Genomic DNA, 27,669 nt, shown 5'->3' on the forward strand with positions numbered 1-27,669 from the left:
TCTTTTTTTATTCATAGAAAAAAACAAAATAGGATTTTCTGTGTTCACAAAAATGCTTTCACCACACCAGGGAATGATTATTGACGTCTGGGAAAATGTTTCTCCCCAATTTCATGTTATCCAATTGCGATCCAATTACGATCTTGTCTCATCACTGCAACTCCCCAACGGGCTTGGGAGAGGCGACGGTTGAGTCATGCGTCCTCCGAAATATGCCATAGCAGTGCAGACGTGGTTTGTCGTCCTCTCATTTACTTTTTGTATTTTTAGTCTTTTTTTGTATATATTTCAATTATTTTCAATCTCTTTTCCATTTTTAAATTAAATATACCTTCCGGTAACCAGCCTCACCCAATGTGACATGGATCTGCTATTTTTTCGACCTTATAGCCAGAACCTCCATCAGAGGCTAGCCATCAGAAGCTAACTAGCTACTAGCTATTTAGTCATTGTTTGCCATTGTTAGCGGCCTTTACCTTCTGCACAGACACCAGCTGTTTTTTAGCCTGGATAATACTTGCCGGTATCGGACTGTTTTCTGGAAGCCAAGTTGTCTGGAAGTGTCTGCAAACAAGACTAGATTTTAAACCTAACCCTAACTAATGAAGAGCCAAGTTGGCTGGAAGTGTCTATGAACAAAATTAGGTGACATGACTGGACTTTAGAGCGTATGCCATCCTTCAGCACAACGTCACCCTTTATCAGGAAATAACACAGATCAAAAACATTTTCATACTTTTACAGTGTTTGTTTCATCATTTGTTGTACAAAATGACACAAAACACAGGTAAACTTAATGTTTATTGCACTGGGCCTTTAACAAAGCAGCCCATAACAATGAATTAAAAACACAGAGCCCAGGGGATATTTTTCAGCTAAGCCGAAAACATCACTTGACAATGGAGTGCAGTAAGTAATACATTCTCAATATACAGCATGATATACAATACCAGTCAAAAGTTGACCTACTCATTCAAGGGTTTTTCTTTATTTTTACTATTTTCTACATTTGTAGAATAATAGTGAAGACATCAAAACTATGAAGTAGTAACCAAAAAAGTTTAAAAAATCAAAATATATTTTAGATTTTAGATTCTTCAAAGTAGCCACCCTTTGCCTTGACAGCTTTGCACACTCTTGGCATTCTCGTAACTAGCTTAACCTGGAAAGCTTTTCCAACAGTCTTGAAGGAGTTCCCACATATGCTGAGCACTTGCTGACTGCTTTTCCTTCACTCTGCGATCCAAATCATCCAAAACCTTCTCAATTGGGTTGATTGTGGAGGCCAGGTCATCTGATGCAGCACTCCATCACTCTCCTTCTTGGTCAAATAGCCCTTACACAGCCTGGAGGTATGTTGAGCCATTGTCCTGTTGAAAAACAAATGATAGTCCCACTAAGCGCAAACCAGATGGGATGGCCTATCGCTGCAGAATGCTGTGGTAGCCATGCTGGTTAAGTGTGCCTTGAATTCTAAATCACAGACTCATGTCACCAGCAAAGCACCCCCACTTTTCCTCCTTCATGCTTCACAGTGGGAACCACACACACAGAGATCATCCGTTGACCTACTCTGCATCACAAAGACATGGCGATTGGAACCAAAAATCTCTCATTTGGACCCATCAGACCAAAGGACAGATTTCCACCGGTCTAATGTCCATTGCTCATGTTTTTTGGCCCAAGCAAGTCTCTTCTTCTTATTGGTGTCCTTTAGTAGTGGTTTCTTTTCAGCAATTCGACCATGAAGGCCTGATTCACGCAGTAACTCTATTGAACTTATGCAGCAGAGGTAACTCTGGGTCTTCCTTTCCTGTGGCGGTCCTCATGAGAGCCAGTTTCATCATAGCACTTGATGGTTTTTGCGACTGCACAATTTTTCGTATTGTCTTAAACTAATGATGGACTGTCGTTTCTCTTTGCTTATTTGAGCTGTTCTTGCCATAATATGGACTTGGTATTTTAATAGGGCTATCTACTGTATACCACCCCCTATCTTGTCACAACTGATTGGCTCAAATGCATTAAGTAGGAAAAAAATTCCACAAATGTACTTTGAAAAAGGCACACCTGTTAACTACCTCATGAGTCTGGTTGAGAGAATACCAAGAGTGTGCAAAGCTGTCATGAAGGCAAAGGGTGGCTACTTTGAAGAATCTCAAATATAAAATATATTTCGATTTATTTAACACTTTTTTGGTTACTACATGATTCCATATGTGTTATTTCATAGTTTTGATGTCTCCACTATTATTCTACAATGAAGAAAATGGTAAAATAAAGAAAAACCCTTGAATGAGTTGGTGTGAAGAAACGTTTGACTGGTACCGTATATGTATGAGGAGAGCTAGAGACCAATCAGAGACAGATAGTCTTTGTCTCTATTGGTTAAACTCCCACCCTCACTATAGGAAAACCTTTCATCACCCTCAGCTTTTAAACACTCTGTCAAACCCAGTTCAATGGAGCTACAGAACCATTGCATTCAGATTCAAACTACAAACTGATCATTTTAAAGGAGTGCTTCCTCGTTTGTTCTTTAGATTTTTTTACATTTAAATAAGAGCATGTTTGATTATTTACATTTTATATTAGGTTGGAATCTACACTTACAGTAGATATTACCTTTTGATCAACCCACAATAGTGTTCAATGCTCTAAAACACAGGAGGTTGGTGGCACCCTTAATTGGGGTGGACGGGCTCGTGGTAATGGCTGAAGTGGAATAGGTGGAGTGGTATCAAATACATCAAACACATGGTTTCCATGTGTTTGATGCCATTCCATTTGCTCCGTTCCAGACATTATTATGATTCATCCTCCCCTCAGCAGCCTCTACTGCTCTAAACCCAACCTGCTTCTCAAGGCCACTTCATACTCACAATACCGGCGGTTTTTAACCTGGGCTGGGTTCCGATTCTCTACCCTTCTCCAGAAGTGTGCACTCGTTCACCCCCCATTCATTTAAAAGCATTGAATTGGTTGCAAGCACGGCTGGAGAGTTTCCACCAACATATTCCTCACACCAGTCCATTCCTTTTAAATCCACGAGGGGGAGTGAAAGGGTGCACACTTCGGGAGAAGGGTAGAGCATTGGAATGTAGCACCAGTGTCTCACAAGTAGATTATATACTGCACAAAATCATTATCATCCTCGTCTCACTGTTCACTTTGTAGGGTAATGCTCTAAATTACATACACACAATTGAAATGTTATACTGGAAGTCTGTTGTCTGAGTTTAGGCCTCAGGATATTTGAGTTTTGACGTCTGAACCAAACCCCTTCAAATTCCTAACTCACAGCCCAATAAGCTTCCCCAATGAGGTTATCTAACATATAACCAACTCTATAGACCCAGTGTATTTGGTTCTGAGACTGGGCAACTCACAAGTGTATCACAGCATATGAGGGAAAAGAGAAGAGACACTCTCAAGTAGTAACAAAAATGAAAAAAGTCTATAAATACAGTATAGTCATTTAACAACTTTCAAAGAAGTGGATCAGCAGCACGGTATAGCAAATAAAACCTCAACCACAGATCCCCTTCAATATTAAGGCACCAGATATCCTGTTGATGGTTTGGTCATTTGTTTAAGTGTTTGTTTGTATGTTTGTTGTTGTTTGGAGTCTGGAGAGCAGTCTGCTATCACGGGGTGAGCTCATTCTAGTGTGGGGGCTCTGACTTTGGGGGTTAGGAGGCACCTTCCCCCAGGGGAATTTTTCAGGTGTACTCAGACTTGCGAATATAGTTGGAGGGGATGTAGCCTCGCCTGCCCCCCGCCTCACCGAGCCACCACTCGCTGTTGCCGTTCATGTCCTGGAACTCCAGGATGCGGACACGCTGATTGGCCGAGATGCTCAGCTCGTTAGCACAGCGGGCAGTGAATGAGTAGATGGCATAGTAAATCTAGAATGAAAAAATGATTAGATTGTCTTCTGTTAACAATGTCTGAACAATGTAAAATTATTATACTGCATTCAAGATGGTTTCAGACAATTTTTTGAGGAATACTTGAACACCTATTCCAACATAATAAATACACAACATTTTAACAAATGACTGATTTATCTACATTCCTCTAATAACCGACGTTATTTCGCAGTCCTATTGTAGGCCAGTCATACCTGATGCCCATCGAGCTCTGACTCTAGCTCAGGTTTGGGCTCCGCCTCTGGTTCAATGAACTCGTCCCTTGAGTATGGGGACCTCCTCTGACCACCAAAGTCTCCATTCCGTTGGTACGAGCCAAGGGCCGCCTCAGTTGGGCCAGATCTCTGAGATAGACCCAAACGGTTGTTTCTGTGCGAAGAACAAGATTCTGTCTCTGAAGAGTCAGACAGCTCCTTGTGATTGGTTGTTGTTGTTTTACTTGAGTCGAACGAGTCCCTGTGATTAGAGGACTGTCGGTAGGTGGGGTCTGTAATGTCTCTGTGATTGGGGGAGTTTCGGAGCGCTGGGTCCAACAGGTCCCGGTGATTGGAGGGATTTCTGGGGGAGTCTGCAGGATTGCGGTTTGGCGAGGGAGTGTCTCTGTGGTGGGTTCTGCGGGAGAGGGTGGGGTCCTGGTTTAGGTCAAGGTTGGAGCGGGGTGAGGAGTGGCTTGTGTGAGGAGCAGTGGAGAAGCTGACGGCTGACGTTTCCTGGTTGAAGGTCAGCGTGCTGTTACTGTTCTGGCGGGAGAACACAGGGGATGAGCCACCATAGCCTGACTCATTGGAGGACTGGCTCTCAATGGAGACATCCGATTGGCTCCTGCGTTGGTTGTAGGGTTTCAGGAAGGAGCTGTACACAAAGCCCTTGGAGACTGCAGAGAGAAAAAAATCTGAATTAATCACTGATCAGCAATCATGCCAATGCAGAATCGCATAAATTTTCACACTATACAATGACACTAATCAATGAGTTCTACTACCACCAACCAACTTCAGTGTAAACAAAAATAACAAGTTACAAGTTATTTTACAGTCTGCAGTCAAGGGTTTTGGGATCAAAACAAGCACGTACAATCAAATAAGTACGCAAAACTATCTATTGTTACCACATAATTTTGTAGAGTACCTACAGCCCCATTATTTCCCAACCAATATTGTCCATCTCAATAGCTCTGCTTCTTGTGTTGCACCCCACACCTACCCCCGTTATCGATGAGCCAGCGGTTGTTGCTGCCCATGGGGTCCTGTTGTTTGATGACGCCCACCATGTCTCCCACTAATATGGACACATCCAACTCCTGGGCCGCGTTAAAGTTCCTCTCCGCCTGGAAGAGTTTCTCTGGGCCATACCGGGCCAACAGTCCCGCTCTCTGCTCATCTGTCTGCAGGATGTAGTTAGGCTAAGATATCAAGAGAGAGAACAGACATTCAACACCATTAGTACATCATTATATATCATTATTATGCCAAGTGGAACTGGCATCTAGGTAAGCAGAAACACTCACCGGTCCCTGCAACTGCTTCTTGGAGGTCTGTTTCTCCAGGGTCTTCTTGTCAAGAGGCTTGCGTGTGGAGGTGGAGGGTGGCAGGCTCTCTTGGCAGAAGCTGAAGCGCTGTAGAAGCTGGAGGACTCTACCATACTCCTCTTGGAACAATGATATCAGGTTCCCCTCATTGCCCCCAATGCATGATAACTGGAGCAAGAGAGAATCAAGAGAGAAAAAAGCAATAGACACTAGTTACTAAAGCCAGCAGTAACCCTTGTGTGCCAGTAAGACATTAACTAGAAATTCATGTGGTCTCATGCAGATGCCATTCACTCAGCTGGGAGCTAGATCAATTATGCCAATAACGCATAGATATTGTAATAGTATAATGCCTCTAGCACTCTGCACTCAAAAGTTGAATTCTGAATATCAAGAATACAAAAAATATATATTGTATGTCGCAGTTCTTAATAATTCCTGTATTGTCCATGCCTGTGGTGTCCAACATGTCCTGTCCTGAATTTGATTTAGAATAATCCCCATATGGCATGCAGGATTCAGGTCCCAACATAATGTCACCCTCTAGCGCGCACACACACACACACACTTACCTGTAGCAAAGGCTGCAGCTGCCCTAGCGTTAGCTTGGTAAAATCTCTCTGGGCCTGTGCAAAGGCTCTCACACAGCCAGTAAACAGGTCTTCAGCGGCACGATGAAACTTGGGCAGCTCGTCCAACAGCTGGGCATTGAGCGCCTCGTAGTTGTTGCGTGCCGCCTGCAGCTCGTCCTGGACGCGGCGGTCTTTGAGGCGCTCAGCACGCTCCTTGCAGTTGTCGTAGTCCAGCAGCTTGTCAAAGCGCTTCTGAATGAGCTTGTGGGGCCCGGCAAACATGAGCAGAAGCTGGGTGAGAGGGAAAATGACCAAGGCTTCCGCTCGCTCCTTCTGCTTACACACATACACACGCGTACACACACGCACGGGAAAGGGAAGAACCTTTTAGCTTGTTTTCTATATTGGGACATGCTTCATAACGGTCTTATGATTAGAACCAAATTGGATGTCAAAACTCACAAAGTGAGGGAACTGCTTGTCGCTAATGGAACGGTGGGCTCTCTGGAATTGTTCAGGGTCCAGCTGGCTCCGGTCTGTGTAGATGTCACAGAAACTGATAGCAGCCAGCACCTTCACTGAGGCCGATTCCTATTGGACAACACACACGCCAGTCAACACATGGGCCAGCCGATGACATGATAGAAGAAGAGTGATTGATCTGGGTCGTGTTCATTAGGCACCAATTGGAAGAAAATGGACTGAGGCAAAAAGGGACTTTTTAAAAATAGTTTTCAGTTGTATGCCCGAAGGAAGAAACCCCTGGTCAAAAGTCCATTTTGGAGCAAGTTTACAGTGCAGTAGAAACAGTCTAGGTGGGTATCGCTGATAGTGATTGAACATTAGCAATAGTGCATACCATTCATTATATGTGCTTTTTGACATGCACATATTTTTTTTTTATTCACTTAACCTTTAGTTAATTAGGCACGCCAGTTAAGAACAAATTCTTATTTACAATGACGGCCTACCCAGGCCAAACCCGGACAATGCTGGGTCATTTGTGCACCGCCCTATGGGACTCCCAATCACGGCCGGATGTGATACAGCCTGGATTCGAACCAGGGACCTTAGTGACGCCTCTTGCACTAAGATGCAGTGCCTTAGACCGCTGTGCAACTCAGGTGTACTACAACTTGTGCTACGACAACATCCGTTGCTATGATGCAGTGATTTAGACCGCTGCGCCACTCGGGAGCCCAGTCTTCTGCTTGCATTCATTCTGAATGCTTGTATTTGAATGACCAACTCACTTGTATGTGAATGAATGCATTTGAAGTGTGATTCTACATACTATAGTGTGACTGTATGTAGTAGGATATTACTATTTACCCGAATATGCTGCAGGTACAGAGAGATGTCCCTGATGAAGGACTTGATGAGTCTCTCCTGGAGTCGGAACCTCTTCTCTGCCTCATCAAACGCCTCATCTTTGATCTGAAGAAAAGGGGGTGGAGAATCATCAGCATCTACAGATTTCATCACCAGTCCAAATTCAAATAGGAGTGCAAAGGGAAGACTGCCGCTAGTTTAGAGATGTTTAAAGATGTATGTGACAGACATAGTGAGACTTACGGCCACTTCTATTTTACACTCAATCAATGTAGTCATGGACAAATGTACTGTGACCATGGAGGTCACCTTTGGTCAACCTTTAGCCATACCTGGGGGGAGATCCCGGTGAGATGTTTGAGGTGGCTGCTCACGCGGTTGGACTTCTTAATGATGGAGTGCATGCTCAGCTTGGAGATCTTGTCAATGAGGGTGTCCTCGTCCCCTTTCCTGTACTTGAGCACTGTGGAGAGAAGGGGACACGAGTTAAAAACTGTTGCTAAATACACTAGTAAACTAAAGCAAGGGTCTCCAACTTCAGTTTTGGAAGGGGACCAGCGTGTCCAGGCTTTTGCTCATACCCAGGTCCTTCCTCCTCTTGTATTCATTGATGTTGACATTGATCTCTTTAATGGACAGCAGTGCCTGGGCCAGTAGGGGCCTGTCGTGGTGAGACTCGGGCGTGGCACTCAGCAGCTCCATTAGTAGCAGTGGGTACCGCATCACCCTCTGCACCGGCTTGATCAGGAATGAGCCCAGGTTGATGTAGTTGGTCTTCCCCCTGAGAGGGGGGATAATAGGAAGGAGATTGAGAGAAAGGTGGTGAGGATTGGGGATGGAGAAATACAGAGAGAGAGTTTCAAGGTAAAGGAGGAGGGAGGAGAAATGGGAAAGGACAGGATTGAAATTCAAAACAGAGAGAGAATTAGAATGTGAGCAAGAGATGCTTTGGAACACCCACCAGTCACATTGGGAAGGGACACAACCACAAACCAGGCTGGCTACACCCACCAGTCACATTGGGAAGGGACACAACCACAAACCAGGCTGGCTACACCCACCAGTCACTTCGGGAAGGGACACAACCACAAACCAGGCTGGCTACACCCACCAGTCACTTCGGGAAGGGACACAACCACAAACCAAGCTGGCTACACCCACCAGTCACATTGGGAAGGGACACAACCACAAACCAGGCTGGCTACACCCACCAGTCACATTGGGAAGGGACACAACCACAAACCAAGCTGGCTACACCCACCAGTCACTTCGGGAAGGGACACAACCACAAACCAAGCTGGCTACACCCACCAGTCACTTCAGGAAGGGACACAACCACAAACCAGGCTGGCTACACCCACCAGTCACATTGGGAAGGGACACAACCACAAACCAGGCTGGCTACACCCACCAGTCACTTCGGGAAGGGACACAACCACAAACCAAGCTGGCTACACCCACCAGTCACATTGGGAAGGGACACAACCACAAACCAGGCTGGCTACACCCACCAGTCACATTGGGAAGGGACACAACCACAAACCAGGCTGGCTACACCCACCAGTCACATTGGGAAGGGACACAACCACAAACCAAGCTGGCTACACCCACCAGTCACATTGGGAAGGGACACAACCACAAACCAGGCTGGCTACACCCACCAGTCACTTCGGGAAGGGACACAACCACAAACCAAGCTGGCTACACCCACCAGTCACATTGGGAAGGGACACAACCACAAACCAAGCTGGCTACACCCACCAGTCACTTCGGGAAGGGACACAACCACAAACCAGGCTGGCTACACCCACCAGTCACTTCGGGAAGGGACACAACCACAAACCAAGCTGGCTACACCCACCAGTCACTTCGGGAAGGGACACAACCACAAACCAAGCTGGCTACACCCACCAGTCACTTCGGGAAGGGACACAACCACAAACCAAGCTGGCTATACCCACCAGTCACTTCGGGAAGGGACACAACCACAAACCAAGCTGGCTACACCCACCAACTCTGACATCACTTGACACGTCCCTCGCCAAGTGATGCCCTATATCAGTGGTCACCAACCGGTCGATTTCCAAGATATTCCTAGTCAACCAAACATTTATGTCAAAAACCCAACGATACCCGGTAGGCCTAGAGAGCAAATCAAGTGCACCTACAATATAGGCCTAACACTGGCCAATCAGATAGCTCAGATTACCGTGTCTGCACAGTTTCCTTGAACATCTGACTGAAAGGAAGACTCGAATGCACAGCAAAGTCGATACTGTGATATTTCAAAACATTTAAAATCATGACTAGAGACTCAACAAATACAGCGAAAAGTTGCTGTTTTAATGTTATGTTTAAGTCGCTATTCAGCACTATCAACACTTATAAGCCATAAAATGCCCTTTCTCCCTACTTCCACTCACACAGCACTGCAATGAATTACATAAGCTTGCATAGTCTTTTTTTATATCGAGGAATATTTCTGTTCATAGGGGTAGCTAACAACATGAATTAGCGCATGAGGCAGAAATAATGCAGTGCGACTAGAGTTTTGCCATCAGCTGGAAGACTGTTTCCCTTTTCTCGAGGTAGCCTCACCACTGCTCCCTCCCTCTCCTCAGTCTGACCCTCAGATGCAGGCCATCCACCCAGAAACAAAGGAAATCATTATGCTCAAAACCATTTATATTACCAGTGTGATCATATACCAAACTTTACAAAAACATATCATTTTAAAATGGTCTGAAAAGAACAACATCGGCAGGGCAATTCAAGCTCAGCCAATATGCAGTGATGACGTATTGGGCCTATAGATTAAAAAAATCTGCGTGGTAGATATTGGCTTGCATTGAGACTCTGGAAGTGATCTTGACTGAGAAAAGGTTGGTGACCACTGCCCTTCATCAATGACACTGAACACACGCTCACATTTGTGCCATTGATCCAGTTACAAGTGCATATGTACTGTAGGGCCCTATAAAATGATTTGTATTTTTTCCCCCAAATTCAGTTTTCTCCTTAATGATGTTCCAGGTTTCCATCTTCCCCTCTCAAATTAACTTTTTAATAGAAAAAACCCCTAAAATGTGATGTTCTAAGTCCAGAACAAACCACACCAGTAGAACACTTCTGAGTTCTGGATTACCCCTTAATTCCTAGCAAGTGGGTATCATTCTGCCAGGTAAGAATAGGCTACTTCGTATACTGAAAAAAATAAACGCAAGATGCAACAATTTGAAAGATTTTGCTGAGTTAGTATAAGGAATATAAGGAAATCAGTCAATTTAAATTAATTCATTAGACCCTAACCTATGAATTTCACATGACTGGGAATACAGATATGCATCTGTTGGTCACAGATACCTTAAAAAAAGTTATGGGCGTGGATCAGAAAAACAGTCAGTATCTGGTGTGACCACCATTAGCTTCATGCAGTGATTGTTGCCTGTGGAATGTTGTCACACAGCCATTGAAGAGGGTGAGAAGTTACTGGACATGGGCAGGAACTCAATTTGTGACATGTCTTTGTTTTTTGTTGCTGGATATTGGTGGGAACTGGGACACGCTGTCCTACACGTCGATCCAGAGCATCCCAAACTTGCTCAATGGGTGACATGTCTGGTGATTATGCACCTATGTAATGATCATGATGTTTAATCAGCTTGTTGATATGCCACACGTGTCAGGCGGAAGGATTATCTTGGCAAAGGAGAAATGCTCACTAACAGGGATGTAAACAAATGTGTGCACAAAATATGAGATCAATTAGCTTTTTGTGCATATGGAAAATTTCAGGGATCGTTTATTTCAGCTCATGAAACACTTTACATGTTGCATTTATATTTTTGTTCAGTGTAGTTAACATTTAATTTTTGGGAAGGTTTTTGGGAAAGCCTTTCCATCTACCAGAAGACTTCTCATTAACATCATCGCTAAATGCTACACAAAGTTGTAGATGCACGCACCGCACATACACAGATAGGGGGAATTCTCAATGCCTCTTCAGAGAGTTGTAGATGCACGCACCACACATATACAGACAGGGGGAATTCTCAATGCCTCTTCAGAGTTGTAGAAAATACCAATCACTGATGCATTCTGCAAATTAATACATTTTCAATACATTTAGTTGATTCCCTACTAAGTTCAATACATTTAGTTGATTCCCTACTAAGTTCAATACATTTAGTTGATTACCTACTAAGTTCAATACATTTAGTTGATTCCCTACTAAGTTCAATACATTTAGTTGATTCCCTACTAAGTTCAATACATTTAGTTGATTCCCTACTAAGTTCAATACATTTAGTTGATTCCCTACTAAGTTCAATACATTTAGTTGATTCCCTACTAAGTTCAATACATTTAGTTGATTCCCTACTAAGTTCAATACATTTAGTTGATTACCTACTAAGTTCAATACATTTAGTTGAATCCCTACTAAGTTCAATACATTTAGTTGATTACCTACTGAGTTCAATACATTTAGTTGATTCCCTACTGAGTTCAATACATTTAGTTGATTACCTACTAAGTTCAATACATTTAGTTGATTCCCTACTAAGTTCAATACATTTAGTTGATTACCTACTAAGTTCAATACATTTAGTTGATTCCCTACATTTAGTTGATTCCCTACTAAGTTCAATACATTTAGTTGATTCCCTACTAAGTTCAATACATTTAGTTGATTCCCTACTAAGTTCAATACATTTAGTTGATTACCTACTGAGTTCAATACATTTAGTTGATTCCCTACTAAGTTCAATACATTTAGTTGATTACCTACTGAGTTCAATACATTTAGTTGATTCCCTACTAAGTTCAATACATTTAGTTGATTCCCTACTAAGTTCAATACATTTAGTTGATTCCCTACTAAGTTCAATACATTTAGTTGATTCCCTACTAAGTTCAATACATTTAGTTGATTCCCTACTAAGTTCAATACATTTAGTTGATTCCCTACTAATTCAATACATTTAGTTGATTCCCTACTAAGTTCAATACATTTAGTTGATTCCCTACTAAGTTCAATACATTTAGTTGATTACCTACTAAGTTCAATACATTTAGTTGATTCCCTACTAAGTTCAATACATTTAGTTGATTACCTACTAAGTTCAATACATTTAGTTGATTCCCTACTAAGTTCAATACATTTAGTTGATTCCCTACTAAGTTCAATACATTTAGTTGATTACCTACTAAGTTCAATACATTTAGTTGAATCCCTACTAAGTTCAATACATTTAGTTGAATCCCTACTAAGTTCAATACATTTAGTTGATTCCCTACTAAGTTCAATACATTTAGTTGATTACCTACTAAGTTCAATACATTTAGTTGATTACCTACTAAGTTCAATACATTTAGTTGATTCCCTACTAAGTTCAATACATTTAGTTGATTCCCTACTAAGTTCAATACATTTAGTTGATTCCCTACTAAGTTCAATACATTTAGTTGATTCCCTACTAAGTTCAATACATTTAGTTGATTCCCTACTAAGTTCAATACATTTAGTTGATTACCTACTAAGTTCAATACATTTAGTTGATTCCCTACTAAGTTCAATACATTTAGTTGATTACCTACTAAGTTCAATACATTTAGTTGATTCCCTACATTTAGTTGATTCCCTACTAAGTTCAATACATTTAGTTGATTCCCTACTAAGTTCAATACATTTAGTTGATTCCCTACTAAGTTCAATACATTTAGTTGATTACCTACTGAGTTCAATACATTTAGTTGATTCCCTACTAAGTTCAATACATTTAGTTGATTACCTACTGAGTTCAATACATTTAGTTGATTCCCTACTAAGTTCAATACATTTAGTTGATTCCCTACTAAGTTCAATACATTTAGTTGAATCCCTACTAAGTTCAATACATTTAGTTGATTCCCTACTAAGTTCAATACATTTAGTTGATTACCTACTGAGTTCAATACATTTAGTTGATTACCTACTGAGTTCAATACATTTAGTTGATTCCCTACTGAGTTCAATACATTTAGTTGATTACCTACTAAGTTCAATACATTTAGTTGATTCCCTACTAAGTTCAATACATTTAGTTGATTCCCTACTAAGTTCAATACATTTAGTTGATTCCCTACTAAGTTCAATACATTTAGTTGATTACCTACTAAGTTCAATACATTTAGTTGATTACCTACTAAGTTCAATACATTTAGTTGATTCCCTACTAAGTTCAATACATTTAGTTGATTACCTACTAAGTTCAATACATTTAGTTGATTCCCTACATTTAGTTGATTCCCTACTAAGTTCAATACATTTAGTTGATTCCCTACTAAGTTCAATACATTTAGTTGATTCCCTACTAAGTTCAATACATTTAGTTGATTACCTACTGAGTTCAATACATTTAGTTGATTCCCTACTAAGTTCAATACATTTAGTTGATTACCTACTGAGTTCAATACATTTAGTTGATTCCCTACTAAGTTCAATACATTTAGTTGATTCCCTACTAAGTTCAATACATTTAGTTGAATCCCTACTAAGTTCAATACATTTAGTTGATTCCCTACTAAGTTCAATACATTTAGTTGATTACCTACTGAGTTCAATACATTTAGTTGATTACCTACTGAGTTCAATACATTTAGTTGATTCCCTACTGAGTTCAATACATTTAGTTGATTACCTACTAAGTTCAATACATTTAGTTGATTACCTACTAAGTTCAATACATTTAGTTGATTACCTACTAAGTTCAATACATTTAGTTGATTCCCTACTAAGTTCAATACATTTAGTTGATTCCCTACTAAGTTCAATACATTTAGTTGATTCCCTACTAAGTTCAATACATTTAGTTGATTCCCTACTAAGTTCAATACATTTAGTTGATTCCCTACTAAGTTCAATACATTTAGTTGATTACCTACTAAGTTCAATACATTTAGTTGATTCCCTACTAAGTTCAATACATTTAGTTGATTCCCTACTAAGTTCAATACATTTAGTTGATTCCCTACATTTAGTTGATTCCCTACTAAGTTCAATACATTTAGTTGATTCCCTACTAAGTTCAATACATTTAGTTGATTACCTACTAAGTTCAATACATTTAGTTGATTACCTACTAAGTTCAATACATTTAGTTGATTACCTACTGAGTTCAATACATTTAGTTGATTCCCTACTAAGTTCAATACATTTAGTTGATTCCCTACTAAGTTCAATACATTTAGTTGATTCCCTACTAAGTTCAATACATTTAGTTGATTCCCTACTAAGTTCAATACATTTAGTTGATTCCCTACTAAGTTCAATACATTTAGTTGATTCCCTACTAAGTTCAATACATTTAGTTGATTCCCTACTAAGTTCAATACATTTAGTTGATTACCTACTAAGTTCAATACATTTAGTTGATTCCCTACATTTAGTTGATTCCCTACTAAGTTCAATACATTTAGTTGATTCCCTACTAAGTTCAATACATTTAGTTGATTCCCTACTAAGTTCAATACATTTAGTTGATTCCCTACTAAGTTCAATACATTTAGTTGATTCCCTACTAAGTTCAATACATTTAGTTGATTCCCTACTAAGTTCAATACATTTAGTTGATTCCCTACTAAGTTCAATACATTTAGTTGATTCCCTACTAAGTTCAATACATTTAGTTGATTCCCTACTAAGTTCAATACATTTAGTTGATTACCTACTAAGTTCAATACATTTAGTTGATTCCCTACTAAGTTCAATACATTTAGTTGATTACCTACTAAGTTCAATACATTTAGTTGATTACCTACTAAGTTCAATACATTTAGTTGATTCCCTACATTTAGTTGATTCCCTACTAAGTTCAATACATTTAGTTGATTACCTACTAAGTTCAATACATTTAGTTGATTCCCTACTAAGTTCAATACATTTAGTTGATTACCTACTGAGTTCAATACATTTAGTTGAATCCCTACTAAGTTCAATACATTTAGTTGATTCCCTACTAAGTTCAATACATTTAGTTGATTACCTACTAAGTTCAATACATTTAGTTGATTCCCTACTAAGTTCAATACATTTAGTTGATTCCCTACTAAGTTCAATACATTTAGTTGATTCCCTACTAAGTTCAATACATTTAGTTGATTCCCTACTAAGTTCAATACATTTAGTTGATTACCTACTAAGTTCAATACATTTAGTTGATTCCCTACTAAGTTCAATACATTTAGTTGATTACCTACTAAGTTCAATACATTTAGTTGATTCCCTACTAAGTTCAATACATTTAGTTGATTCCCTACTAAGTTCAATACATTTAGTTGATTACCTACTAAGTTCAATACATTTAGTTGAATCCCTACTAAGTTCAATACATTTAGTTGAATCCCTACTAAGTTCAATACATTTAGTTGATTCCCTACTAAGTTCAATACATTTAGTTGATTACCTACTAAGTTCAATACATTTAGTTGATTACCTACTAAGTTCAATACATTTAGTTGATTCCCTACTAAGTTCAATACATTTAGTTGATTCCCTACTAAGTTCAATACATTTAGTTGATTCCCTACTAAGTTCAATACATTTAGTTGATTCCCTACTAAGTTCAATACATTTAGTTGATTCCCTACTAAGTTCAATACATTTAGTTGATTCCCTACTAAGTTCAATACATTTAGTTGATTACCTACTAAGTTCAATACATTTAGTTGATTCCCTACTAAGTTCAATACATTTAGTTGATTACCTACTAAGTTCAATACATTTAGTTGATTCCCTACATTTAGTTGATTCCCTACTAAGTTCAATACATTTAGTTGATTCCCTACTAAGTTCAATACATTTAGTTGATTCCCTACTAAGTTCAATACATTTAGTTGATTACCTACTGAGTTCAATACATTTAGTTGATTCCCTACTAAGTTCAATACATTTAGTTGATTACCTACTGAGTTCAATACATTTAGTTGATTCCCTACTAAGTTCAATACATTTAGTTGATTCCCTACTAAGTTCAATACATTTAGTTGAATCCCTACTAAGTTCAATACATTTAGTTGAATCCCTACTAAGTTCAATACATTTAGTTGATTACCTACTGAGTTCAATACATTTAGTTGATTACCTACTGAGTTCAATACATTTAGTTGATTCCCTACTGAGTTCAATACATTTAGTTGATTACCTACTAAGTTCAATACATTTAGTTGATTACCTACTAAGTTCAATACATTTAGTTGATTACCTACTAAGTTCAATACATTTAGTTGATTCCCTACTAAGTTCAATACATTTAGTTGATTCCCTACTAAGTTCAATACATTTAGTTGATTCCCTACTAAGTTCAATACATTTAGTTGATTCCCTACTAAGTTCAATACATTTAGTTGATTCCCTACTAAGTTCAATACATTTAGTTGATTACCTACTAAGTTCAATACATTTAGTTGATTCCCTACTAAGTTCAATACATTTAGTTGATTCCCTACTAAGTTCAATACATTTAGTTGATTCCCTACATTTAGTTGATTCCCTACTAAGTTCAATACATTTAGTTGATTCCCTACTAAGTTCAATACATTTAGTTGATTACCTACTAAGTTCAATACATTTAGTTGATTACCTACTGAGTTCAATACATTTAGTTGATTCCCTACTAAGTTCAATACATTTAGTTGATTCCCTACTAAGTTCAATACATTTAGTTGATTCCCTACTAAGTTCAATACATTTAGTTGATTACCTACTAAGTTCAATACATTTAGTTGATTACCTACTGAGTTCAATACATTTAGTTGATTCCCTACTAAGTTCAATACATTTAGTTGATTCCCTACATTTAGTTGATTCCCTACTAAGTTCAATACATTTAGTTGATTCCCTACTAAGTTCAATACATTTAGTTGATTCCCTACTAAGTTCAATACATTTAGTTGATTACCTACTAAGTTCAATACATTTAGTTGATTCCCTACTAAGTTCAATACATTTAGTTGATTACCTACTAAGTTCAATACATTTAGTTGATTACCTACTAAGTTCAATACATTTAGTTGATTCCCTACATTTAGTTGATTCCCTACTAAGTTCAATACATTTAGTTGATTACCTACTAAGTTCAATACATTTAGTTGATTCCCTACTAAGTTCAATACATTTAGTTGATTACCTACTGAGTTCAATACATTTAGTTGATTACCTACTAAGTTCAATACATTTAGTTGAATCCCTACTAAGTTCAATACATTTAGTTGATTCCCTACTAAGTTCAATACATTTAGTTGATTACCTACTAAGTTCAATACATTTAGTTGATTCCCTACTAAGTTCAATACATTTAGTTGATTACCTACTGAGTTCAATACATTTAGTTGATTCCCTACTAAGTTCAATACATTTAGTTGATTACCTACTGAGTTCAATACATTTAGTTGATTCCCTACTAAGTTCAATACATTTAGTTGATTCCCTACTAAGTTCAATACATTTAGTTGAATCCCTACTACGTTCAATACATTTAGTTGATTACCTACTAAGTTCAATACATTTAGTTGAATCCCTACTAAGTTCAATACATTTAGTTGATTCCCTACTAAGTTCAATACATTTAGTTGATTCCCTACTAAGTTCAATACATTTAGTTGATTACCTACTGAGTTCAATACATTTAGTTGATTACCTACTAAGTTAATACATTTAGTTGATTCCCTACTAAGTTCAATACATTTAGTTGATTCCCTACTAAGTTCAATACATTTAGTTGATTCCCTACTAAGTTCAATACATTTAGTTGATTACCTACTAAGTTCAATACATTTAGTTGATTCCCTACTAAGTTCAATACATTTAGTTGATTCCCTACTAAGTTCAATACATTTAGTTGATTCCCTACTAAGTTCAATACATTTAGTTGATTCCCTACTAAGTTCAATACATTTAGTTGATTCCCTACTAAGTTCAATACATTTAGTTGATTACCTACTAAGTTCAATACATTTAGTTGATTCCCTACTAAGTTCAATACATTTAGTTGATTACCTACTAAGTTCAATACATTTAGTTGATTACCTACTAAGTTCAATACATTTAGTTGATTACCTACTAAGTTCAATACATTTAGTTGAATCCCTACTAAGTTCAATACATTTAGTTGATTCCCTACTAAGTTCAATACATTTAGTTGATTACCTACTAAGTTCAATACATTTAGTTGATTCCCTACTAAGTTCAATACATTTAGTTGATTACCTACTGAGTTCAATACATTTAGTTGATTCCCTACTAAGTTCAATACATTTAGTTGATTACCTACTGAGTTCAATACATTTAGTTGATTCCCTACTAAGTTCAATACATTTAGTTGATTCCCTACTAAGTTCAATACATTTAGTTGAATCCCTACTACGTTCAATACATTTAGTTGATTACCTACTAAGTTCAATACATTTAGTTGAATCCCTACTAAGTTCAATACATTTAGTTGAATCCCTACTAAGTTCAATACATTTAGTTGATTCCCTACTAAGTTCAATACATTTAGTTGATTCCCTACTAAGTTCAATACATTTAGTTGATTACCTACTGAGTTCAATACATTTAGTTGATTACCTACTAAGTTAATACATTTAGTTGATTCCCTACTAAGTTCAATACATTTAGTTGATTCCCTACTAAGTTCAATACATTTAGTTGATTCCCTACTAAGTTCAATACATTTAGTTGATTACCTACTAAGTTCAATACATTTAGTTGATTCCCTACTAAGTTCAATACATTTAGTTGATTCCCTACTAAGTTCAATACATTTAGTTGATTCCCTACTAAGTTCAATACATTTAGTTGATTCCCTACTAAGTTCAATACATTTAGTTGATTCCCTACTAAGTTCAATACATTTAGTTGATTACCTACTAAGTTCAATACATTTAGTTGATTCCCTACTAAGTTCAATACATTTAGTTGATTACCTACTAAGTTCAATACATTTAGTTGATTACCTACTAAGTTCAATACATTTAGTTGATTCCCTACATTTAGTTGATTCCCTACTAAGTTCAATACATTTAGTTGATTACCTACTAAGTTCAATACATTTAGTTGATTCCCTACTAAGTTCAATACATTTAGTTGATTACCTACTGAGTTCAATACATTTAGTTGATTCCCTACTAAGTTCAATACATTTAGTTGATTACCTACTGAGTTCAATACATTTAGTTGATTCCCTACTAAGTTCAATACATTTAGTTGATTCCCTACTAAGTTCAATACATTTAGTTGAATCCCTACTACGTTCAATACATTTAGTTGATTACCTACTAAGTTCAATACATTTAGTTGAATCCCTACTAAGTTCAATACATTTAGTTGATTCCCTACTAAGTTCAATACATTTAGTTGATTACCTACTAAGTTCAATACATTTAGTTGATTACCTACTGAGTTCAATACATTTAGTTGATTCCCTACTAAGTTAATACATTTAGTTGATTCCCTACTAAGTTCAATACATTTAGTTGAATCCCTACTAAGTTCAATACATTTAGTTGATTACCTACTAAGTTCAATACATTTAGTTGATTACCTACTAAGTTCAATACATTTAGTTGATTCCCTACTAAGTTCAATACATTTAGTTGATTCCCTACTAAGTTCAATACATTTAGTTGATTCCCTACTAAGTTCAATACATTTAGTTGATTCCCTACTAAGTTCAATACATTTAGTTGATTCCCTACTAAGTTCAATACATTTAGTTGATTCCCTACTAAGTTCAATACATTTTTGAATATTGTTGAATTCCTTTTTAATGTCTAGATTTCATGATTCCTTCCACGTTCTCCACATCACAGATTTTATAGGGCCCTACATACACTATATGACCAAAAGTATGTCGACACCTGCATGTCGAACATCTCCTTCCAAAATCATGGACATTAATATGGAGTTGTTCCCCCATTTGCTGCTTCAACAGCCTCCACACTTCTGGGAAGGCTTTCCACTAGATGCTGGAAAATTGCTGTGGGGATTGCCTTCCATTCAGCCACAACAGCATAAGTGAGGTCGGGTACTGATGTTGGGTGAACAGGCCTGGCTCACAGTCTGCGTTTCAATTCATCCCAAAGGTGATCGACGGGGTTGAAGTCAGGGCTCTGTGCTAGCCAATCAAGTTCTTCCACACCAATCTCAGCAAACCGTTTTGTGCTAAGAGGCATTGTCATGCTGAAACAGGAAAGGGTCTCCCCCAAACTGTTGCCACAAAGTTGGAAGCACAGAATCGCTACAATTTCATTGTATGCTGTAGCATTTAGATTTCCCTTCACTGGAACTAAGGTGCCTAGCAAGAACCATTAAAAACAGCCCCACACCGTTATTCCTCCTCCACCAAACTTTACAATTGGCACTATGCATTGGGACAGGTAGTGTTCTCCTGGTGTCCGCCAAACCCAGATGATTCGTCCGTCGGACTGCCAGATGGTGAAGTGTAATTCATCACTCCAGAGAACGCATATCCACTGCTCCAGAGTTCGATGGCGGCAAGCTTTACACCACTCCAGCTGACGCTTGGCATTGCGCACAGTGATCTAAGGCTTGTGTGCGTGAGGCTGCTCGGCCATGGACACCCATTTCATGACGATCCAACAAACAGTTGTTGTGTAGACGTTGCTTCCAGAGGCCGTTTGGAACTAGTGATCGGTAGTGGTAGTGTTGCAACCAAGGACTAGTGATCGGTAGTGGTAGTGTTGCAACCAATTTTTTGGTGCTTCAGCACCCGGCGTTCCCGTTCTATGAGCTTGTGTGGCCTACAATTTCACGGCTAAGCCATCGTTGCTCCTAGACATTTCCACTCCACAATAACAGCCCTTACAGTTAACCGGGCAGCTCTAGCAGGGCTTGTTGGAAAGGTGGTATCCTATGAGTGGTGGTATCCTATGAGTTCTTCAGTAAGGCTACTGCCAATGTTTTTCTATGGAAATTGCATGGCTGTGTGCTCGATTTTACACACCGGTCAGAAACGAGTGTGGCTGAAATAGCCAAATTGGCTAATTTGAAGCGGTGTCCACATACTTTTGTATATATAGTGAATGTAAGGAATGTGCTAGCCATTCAATCATTATCATCAAAAGTGCACATATTTGAATGATGAGACTGGAAATGGAGGGACTCAACATGTGTCCAGTAACTATATAACATCCACCTTTACTGGCTTAGTTGTAATGTATTCCAAGAGAAAAAGCTACTTAGGCAACCTTACACAGGATTCAATGATTGATATTTAATCTATAGGTAAGATACTATATGTAAAGCTAATTACAGCAAAGCAAATGAAGATCTGTATATTTTGAATGTTAAATTATTAGCTGGGGGCCTCCCGGGTGGCGCAGTGGTCTAGGCCACTGCTAGCTGTGCCACCAGAGAGTCTGGGTTCCAGGCGGCCAGAGAGTCTCAATTGGCCTAGCGTCGTCCGGGTTAGGGAGGGTTTGGCCGGTAGGGATATCCTTGTCTCATCGCACACTAGTGACTCCTGTGGCGGGCTGGGCGCAGTGCACGCTAACCAGGTCGCCAGGTACAGTGTTTCCTCCGACACATTGGTGCGGCTGGCTACCGGGGTGTTTTGGAGGACGCATGGCTTTCGACCTTTGTCTCTCCCGAGCCCGTACGGGAGTTGTAGCGATGAGACAAGATAGTAACTACTAACAATTGGATACCATGAAATTGGGGAGAAAAGGGGGTAAATAATTTATTTCTAAATAATAAATAAATTATTAGCTTTAAAAGCAATTTTCTGATGAATATCTTAAAGTAGATTATTTCAGTTAATAAAATATTGTCCATACGTAAATGGTGAAGGGATTACTACTGTACTCCACTACGTCTGTTCAGTCACCAACAACAATCTTTGTTGGCCCTTAGAAAACTGGACCCACAAAACAGAAGTCAACATTTCACTTTGCCAAAGGCAGTCACAACAGTAAACACAGATGCACATACACACAGAGAGCATAAAACACAGCAGCACATTGTGTGAGCTCCAGACTTGTGCCAAAATAGTATTTGCTTTCTCTCAAATGCTTGATTTAACTCCCCCGATACAATGGAATAGTATCATATTTGCAAACCTTGCCTCCCTAGACCCGAGGCAAGCTACAAGTGCCTTCAGAAAGTATTAATACCCCTTAATTTATTCCACATTTTTCTTTGTTACAGCCTGAATTAAAATGTATTACATTTATTTATTTCTCACACACAATACCCAATAATGACAAAGTGAAAAATGCTTTAAAAAAAATGAAATACAGAAATATATCATTTATATAAGTATTCACAACCCTTTGTTATGAATTGAGCTCAGGTGCATCCCCATTTTCTTGGATCATCCTTGAGATGTCACTACAACTTGATTGGTGTCCACCTGTGGCCAATTCAATTGTTTGGACATGATTTAGGAAAAAATAACCTGTCTATATAAGGTCCAACAGTTGACAGTGCATGTCAGAGCAGAAACTATACCATGTAGTCCAAGGAACTGTCCGTAGAGCTCCGAGATTGAATTCTGATGAGGCATATATCTGGGGAAGGGTATAAAACAATCTCTAGAGTGTTGAAAGAGTCCAAGAGCATAGTGGTCTCCATAGGGGCTCTTACGCAATCCTGTGTTTTAAGTCTTTACGTTAAGAAACAACTGATTTACACAGGGTTGAATGCGGTGTATTTCACAAACTGCAGGTTGGGTATATCAAAACACCTTTAGGGTAAATTAAACCACTTCAGGTTGCTCCAGGAAGCTTAGAATCAACACAGGTAGACCTCATAGTGGCCTGATGGATTGTCAACGAAGACAGGTTCATAAGGCAATATTAACCCACATAGGCTCTAGGTTGAATTTAAGGGAGCAGGCAATGTATGGGGAGAGAAGTCATTGCAAACTGTTTGATGTAAACACCCTGTTTTCACTGTTAAGGGTTAATGCCACATGGTCAAGGTTAGGCTTAAAAATATGGAACTACCCAGACTCTGCCTAGCATCCAACCAAACTGAGCAACTGGGCAAGAAGGAATTGTGTTCTTGGTCAGGGAGGTGACCAAGAACACAATGACCACTGACAGAACTACAGAGTTCCTTGGTAGAAATGGGAGAACCTGCCAGAAGGATACAATATTCTGTGTTCTGTTGAGACAAAAAATGTACATAGCAAAGCGCTATGTCTGGAGAAAACCAGGCACAGACCATTAACCTGGGAACACAATCCCTATCGTGAAGCATGGTGGTGACAGATAATAATCTGCTTCAGAGTGCAAACGACCTAAGACTGGAGGCGAAGATTTACATTCCAACTGGACAATAACCCCAAGCATACAACCAAAGCAAAGAAGAATGGGAGAAAATCCCCAAATCCAAATGTGCAAAGCTGCTCCAGACATACCCAAGATGACTCAAAGATGTCATCTCCATCAAAGGTGCATCTACAAAGTATTGACTCAGGGGTGTGAATACTTATGTAAATTATACAGTGGGGAGAACAAGTATTTGATACACTGCCGATTTTGCAGGTTTTCCTACTTACAAACCATGTAGAGGTCTGTAATTTTTTTAATCATAGGTACACTTCAACTGTGAGAGACAGAATCTAAAACAAAAATCCAGAAAATCACATTGTATGATTTGTAAGTAATTCATTTGCATTTTATTGCAAAAAAGTACAGACCTCTACATGCTTTGTAAGTAGGAAAACCTGCAAAATCGTCAGTGTATCAAATACTTGTTCTCCCCACTATATATCTGTATTTCTAAATTTGAAAACATTTATAAAAACATGTTTTGACTTTAATTTTGGGATATTGTGTGTAGATGGGTGAGGAGAAATCTATATTTATTTAATTTTGATTTCAGGCTGTAACAAGGGGTATGAATACTTTCTGAAGGCACTTTAAATCAAGTGCATCTAAGTAATATAAACATGTTCAGCACACACACACACCAGCTTTAAAATTATTAAAGGAGAAAACACATGTAGACAAAGCTTATTTCGGGGTTAGTGAGCCACAGTCATGCAGTCCGGCGGTTTCTCATGCAGATATCATAGCAACACTCTTTAGGGAGACTTACCAGTCGCGATACACCGCCCTGGGATGGGGAAGAGGGTGGGAGAAGCAGAGGGATGGGGAGAGTGAGAGTGAGACAAGAACACATACAGAAGACATTATAAAGCTTGGCTAAAGAGCATACGACCTGGGTCTTTGACATTATACCTGCCTGTCCAGTAAACAGGTGTTTCCCTAACAGAGAGTCACCGCTATTGTCTAGCAGTTCAGAGTTTATTAGCACTAAGATGTGATAGGAAAGTTGGTATTGTTCATCTCAAAGACCACAGCTACATTCCAGGCTTTGGGAGGATCACACAAACAACCTTAGGAAACACAGCAGTAAACCGTACAGAGGTCATACAACCTGCAGTTTGTCAAATCCACTTAAATCTTGAACAAAATACACTACATTAAATGTCAATGTCAATTTCGATGCTACACTCAATTATGAGAGGATACACTTTTCTAATCTAGCCTCGCACACCCTTGTAACATATACTGTAGTGCCAAGTTTGGGTGTAGGGTAAAGTTGCCCCTACATGCTTATCTTGGGTAAGTTTTCCATTTCCTTCACCAATGGTTAAGGTTAGGATTGGGGGAAGGAGAGCTGTTCCTAGATCTGTCCCTAGAGGAAACTTCACCCTGGAGTGCTAATTTTAAGAGCTTTAAAGTTCGTAGTTCAAATGCAGAAATCCATGAATCCAAGTTAGAGTTAATAAACTGTCCAATGCTATAGCAATGGCTGTTGTTGTAGCACAAGTTGTAGTACACAGAGTTGCACAGCTGTCTAAGGCACTGCATCTCAGTGCTAGGCGTCACTACAGACCCTGGTTCAATTTCAGGCCGTACCACAATCGGCCATGATTGGGAGCCCCATAGGGCCGCACACAATTGGCCCAGCGCCATTACGGTTTGGTCGGGATAGGCCGTCATTGTAAATAACAACCACAAATCAGTCATCAATCAAAAAGTGGGAGCTCCTTAAAACTTATCCTGCATTCATCCCAGTCATCAGCAACATAGCATTTGGGCATGTGCATGTCTGACATCAATGTGTGCGCAGTAACAATAATAATTTCATATGGTCAATTTCAATTTCAAAACACACTGTTGACACGTAGGCTATAGTGTAATGGAATGTTTTACCTTATGTGGTAGGTTTTGTGTGTTTTGACACTCTTATGTAGTTGTCATCAACAGGTCTAGATATGTGTCATGAAGGCATTATGTCCATATTATAACAGGTTATGACAAGTTATTTAAACTGTTATGACATGACATGGTTAATGTAATGGAATTTTAATGTTTCTGCTTTTCTTATAACTAATTTATGTGTTCACGCAAGTGACTGACTGTACAAATCTTCACTATCAGTAGCTGCATTTTGGCAGTACGCCCAGACCTTGTTTTGAGAACGAACGAGAGAGCTCAGTTTCAAGGTCTCAGCTTAGAGGGAAGCCTCGTGAGGTATTCGTCTGTCACATGTTATGAAACAGCATTGGTCGGTCACATGAATGAAACAAAATGGTATTGATGAATGAATGATGCTAAATCAGGCATATATAACTTGTCTGTGTAGAGCCTATAGACAACTGCTGGGTCTGGCCAGGGAGAGCTCCTGATTGATGTGTGTACTATAGCCGTATACAAGACAACTGCTGGGTCTGGCCAGGGAGAGCTCCTGATTGATGTGTACTATAGCCGTATACAAGACAACTGCTGGGTCTGGCCAGGGAGAGCTCCTGATTGACATGTGTACTATAGCCTATAGACAACTGCTGGGTCTGGCCAGGGAGAGCTCCTGATTGATGTGTGTACTATAGCCGTATACAAGACAACTGCTGGGTCTGGCCAGGGAGAGCTCCTGATTGATGTGTGTACTATAGCCGTATACAAGACAACTGCTGGGTCTGGCCAGGGAGAGCTCCTGATTGACATGTGTACTATAGCCGTATACAAGACAACTGCTGGGTCTGGCCAGGGAGAGCTCCTGATTGACATGTGTACTATGGCCGTATACAAGACAACTGCTGGGTCTGGCCAGGGAGAGCTCCTGATTGACATGTGTACTATAGCCGTATATAAGACAACTGCTGGGTCTGGCCAGGGAGAGCTCCTGATTGACATGTGTACTATAGCCGTATATAAGACAACTGCTGGGTCTGGCCAGGGAGAGCTCCTGATTGACATGTGTACTATAGCCGTATACAAGACAACTGCTGGGTCTGGCCAGGGAGAGCTCCTGATTGACATGTGTACTATAGCCGTATATAAGACAACTGCTGGGTCTGGCCAGGGAGAGCTCCTGATTGACATGTGTACTATAGCCGTATATAAGACAACTGCTGGGTCTGGCCAGGGAGAGCTCCTGATTGACATGTGTACTATAGCCGTATATAAGACAACTGCTGGGTCTGGCCAGGGAGAGCTCCTGATTGACATGTGTACTATAGCCCTATACAAGACAACTGCTGGGTCTGGCCAGGGAGAGCTCCTGATTGACATGTGTACTATAGCCCTATACAAGACAACTGCTGGGTCTGGCCAGGGAGAGCTCCTGATTGACATGTGTACTATAGCCCTATACAAGACAACTGCTGGGTCTGGCCAGGGAGAGCTCCTGATTGACATGTGTACTATGGCCCTATACAAGACAACTGCTGGGACTGCCCAGAGAGAGCTCCTGATTGACATGTGTACTATAGCCGTATATAAGACAACTGCTGGGTCTGGCCAGGGAGAGCTCCTGATTGACATGTGTACTATAGCCCTATACAAGACAACTGCTGGGTCTGGCCAGGGAGAGCTCCTGATTGACATGTGTACTATAGCCGTATATAAGACAACTGCTGGGTCTGGCCAGGGAGAGCTCCTGATTGACATGTGTACTATAGCCCTATACAAGACAACTGCTGGGTCTGGCCAGGGAGAGCTCCTGATTGACATGTGTACTATAGCCGTATACAAGACAACTGCTGGGTCTGGCCAGGGAGAGCTCCTGATTGACATGTGTACTATAGCCCTACACAAGACAACTGCTGGGACTGGCCAGGGAGAGCTCCTGATTGACATGTGTACTATAGCCCTACACAAGACAACTGCTGGGTCTGGCCAGGGAGAGCTCCTGATTGACATGTGTACTATAGCCCTATACAAGACAACTGCTGGGTCTGGCCAGGGAGAGCTCCTGATTGACATGTGTACTATAGCCGTATACAAGACA

The 27,669-nt window shown here is 39.6% G+C and overlaps 1 protein-coding gene across 2 annotated transcripts in view; it reads right to left on the reverse strand.

Annotated features, from left to right (window-relative positions):
* Positions 1-782: 782 nt before the first annotated feature.
* Positions 783-27,669, reverse strand: part of dnmbp (dynamin binding protein) — a 148,984-nt gene continuing 122,097 nt past the window's right edge. For both annotated transcript variants that reach the window (XM_031804725.1, XM_031804726.1), the window contains 10 exons: positions 24,469-24,486; positions 7,946-8,145; positions 7,697-7,827; positions 7,365-7,469; positions 6,495-6,623; positions 6,033-6,365; positions 5,440-5,628; positions 5,136-5,334; positions 4,127-4,806; positions 783-3,908 (listed from right to left, as the gene is read on the reverse strand). In XM_031804725.1, coding sequence (XP_031660585.1) covers positions 3,723-3,908; positions 4,127-4,806; positions 5,136-5,334; positions 5,440-5,628; positions 6,033-6,365; positions 6,495-6,623; positions 7,365-7,469; positions 7,697-7,827; positions 7,946-8,145; positions 24,469-24,486 — 2,170 coding nt within the window. In that variant the 3' untranslated portion in view covers positions 783-3,722. The remainder of the gene's footprint in view (positions 3,909-4,126; positions 4,807-5,135; positions 5,335-5,439; positions 5,629-6,032; positions 6,366-6,494; positions 6,624-7,364; positions 7,470-7,696; positions 7,828-7,945; positions 8,146-24,468; positions 24,487-27,669) is intronic.

This window comes from Oncorhynchus kisutch, linkage group LG25 (genome assembly GCF_002021735.2).
Source record: "Oncorhynchus kisutch isolate 150728-3 linkage group LG25, Okis_V2, whole genome shotgun sequence".
Lineage (NCBI taxonomy): Eukaryota > Metazoa > Chordata > Actinopteri > Salmoniformes > Salmonidae > Oncorhynchus > Oncorhynchus kisutch.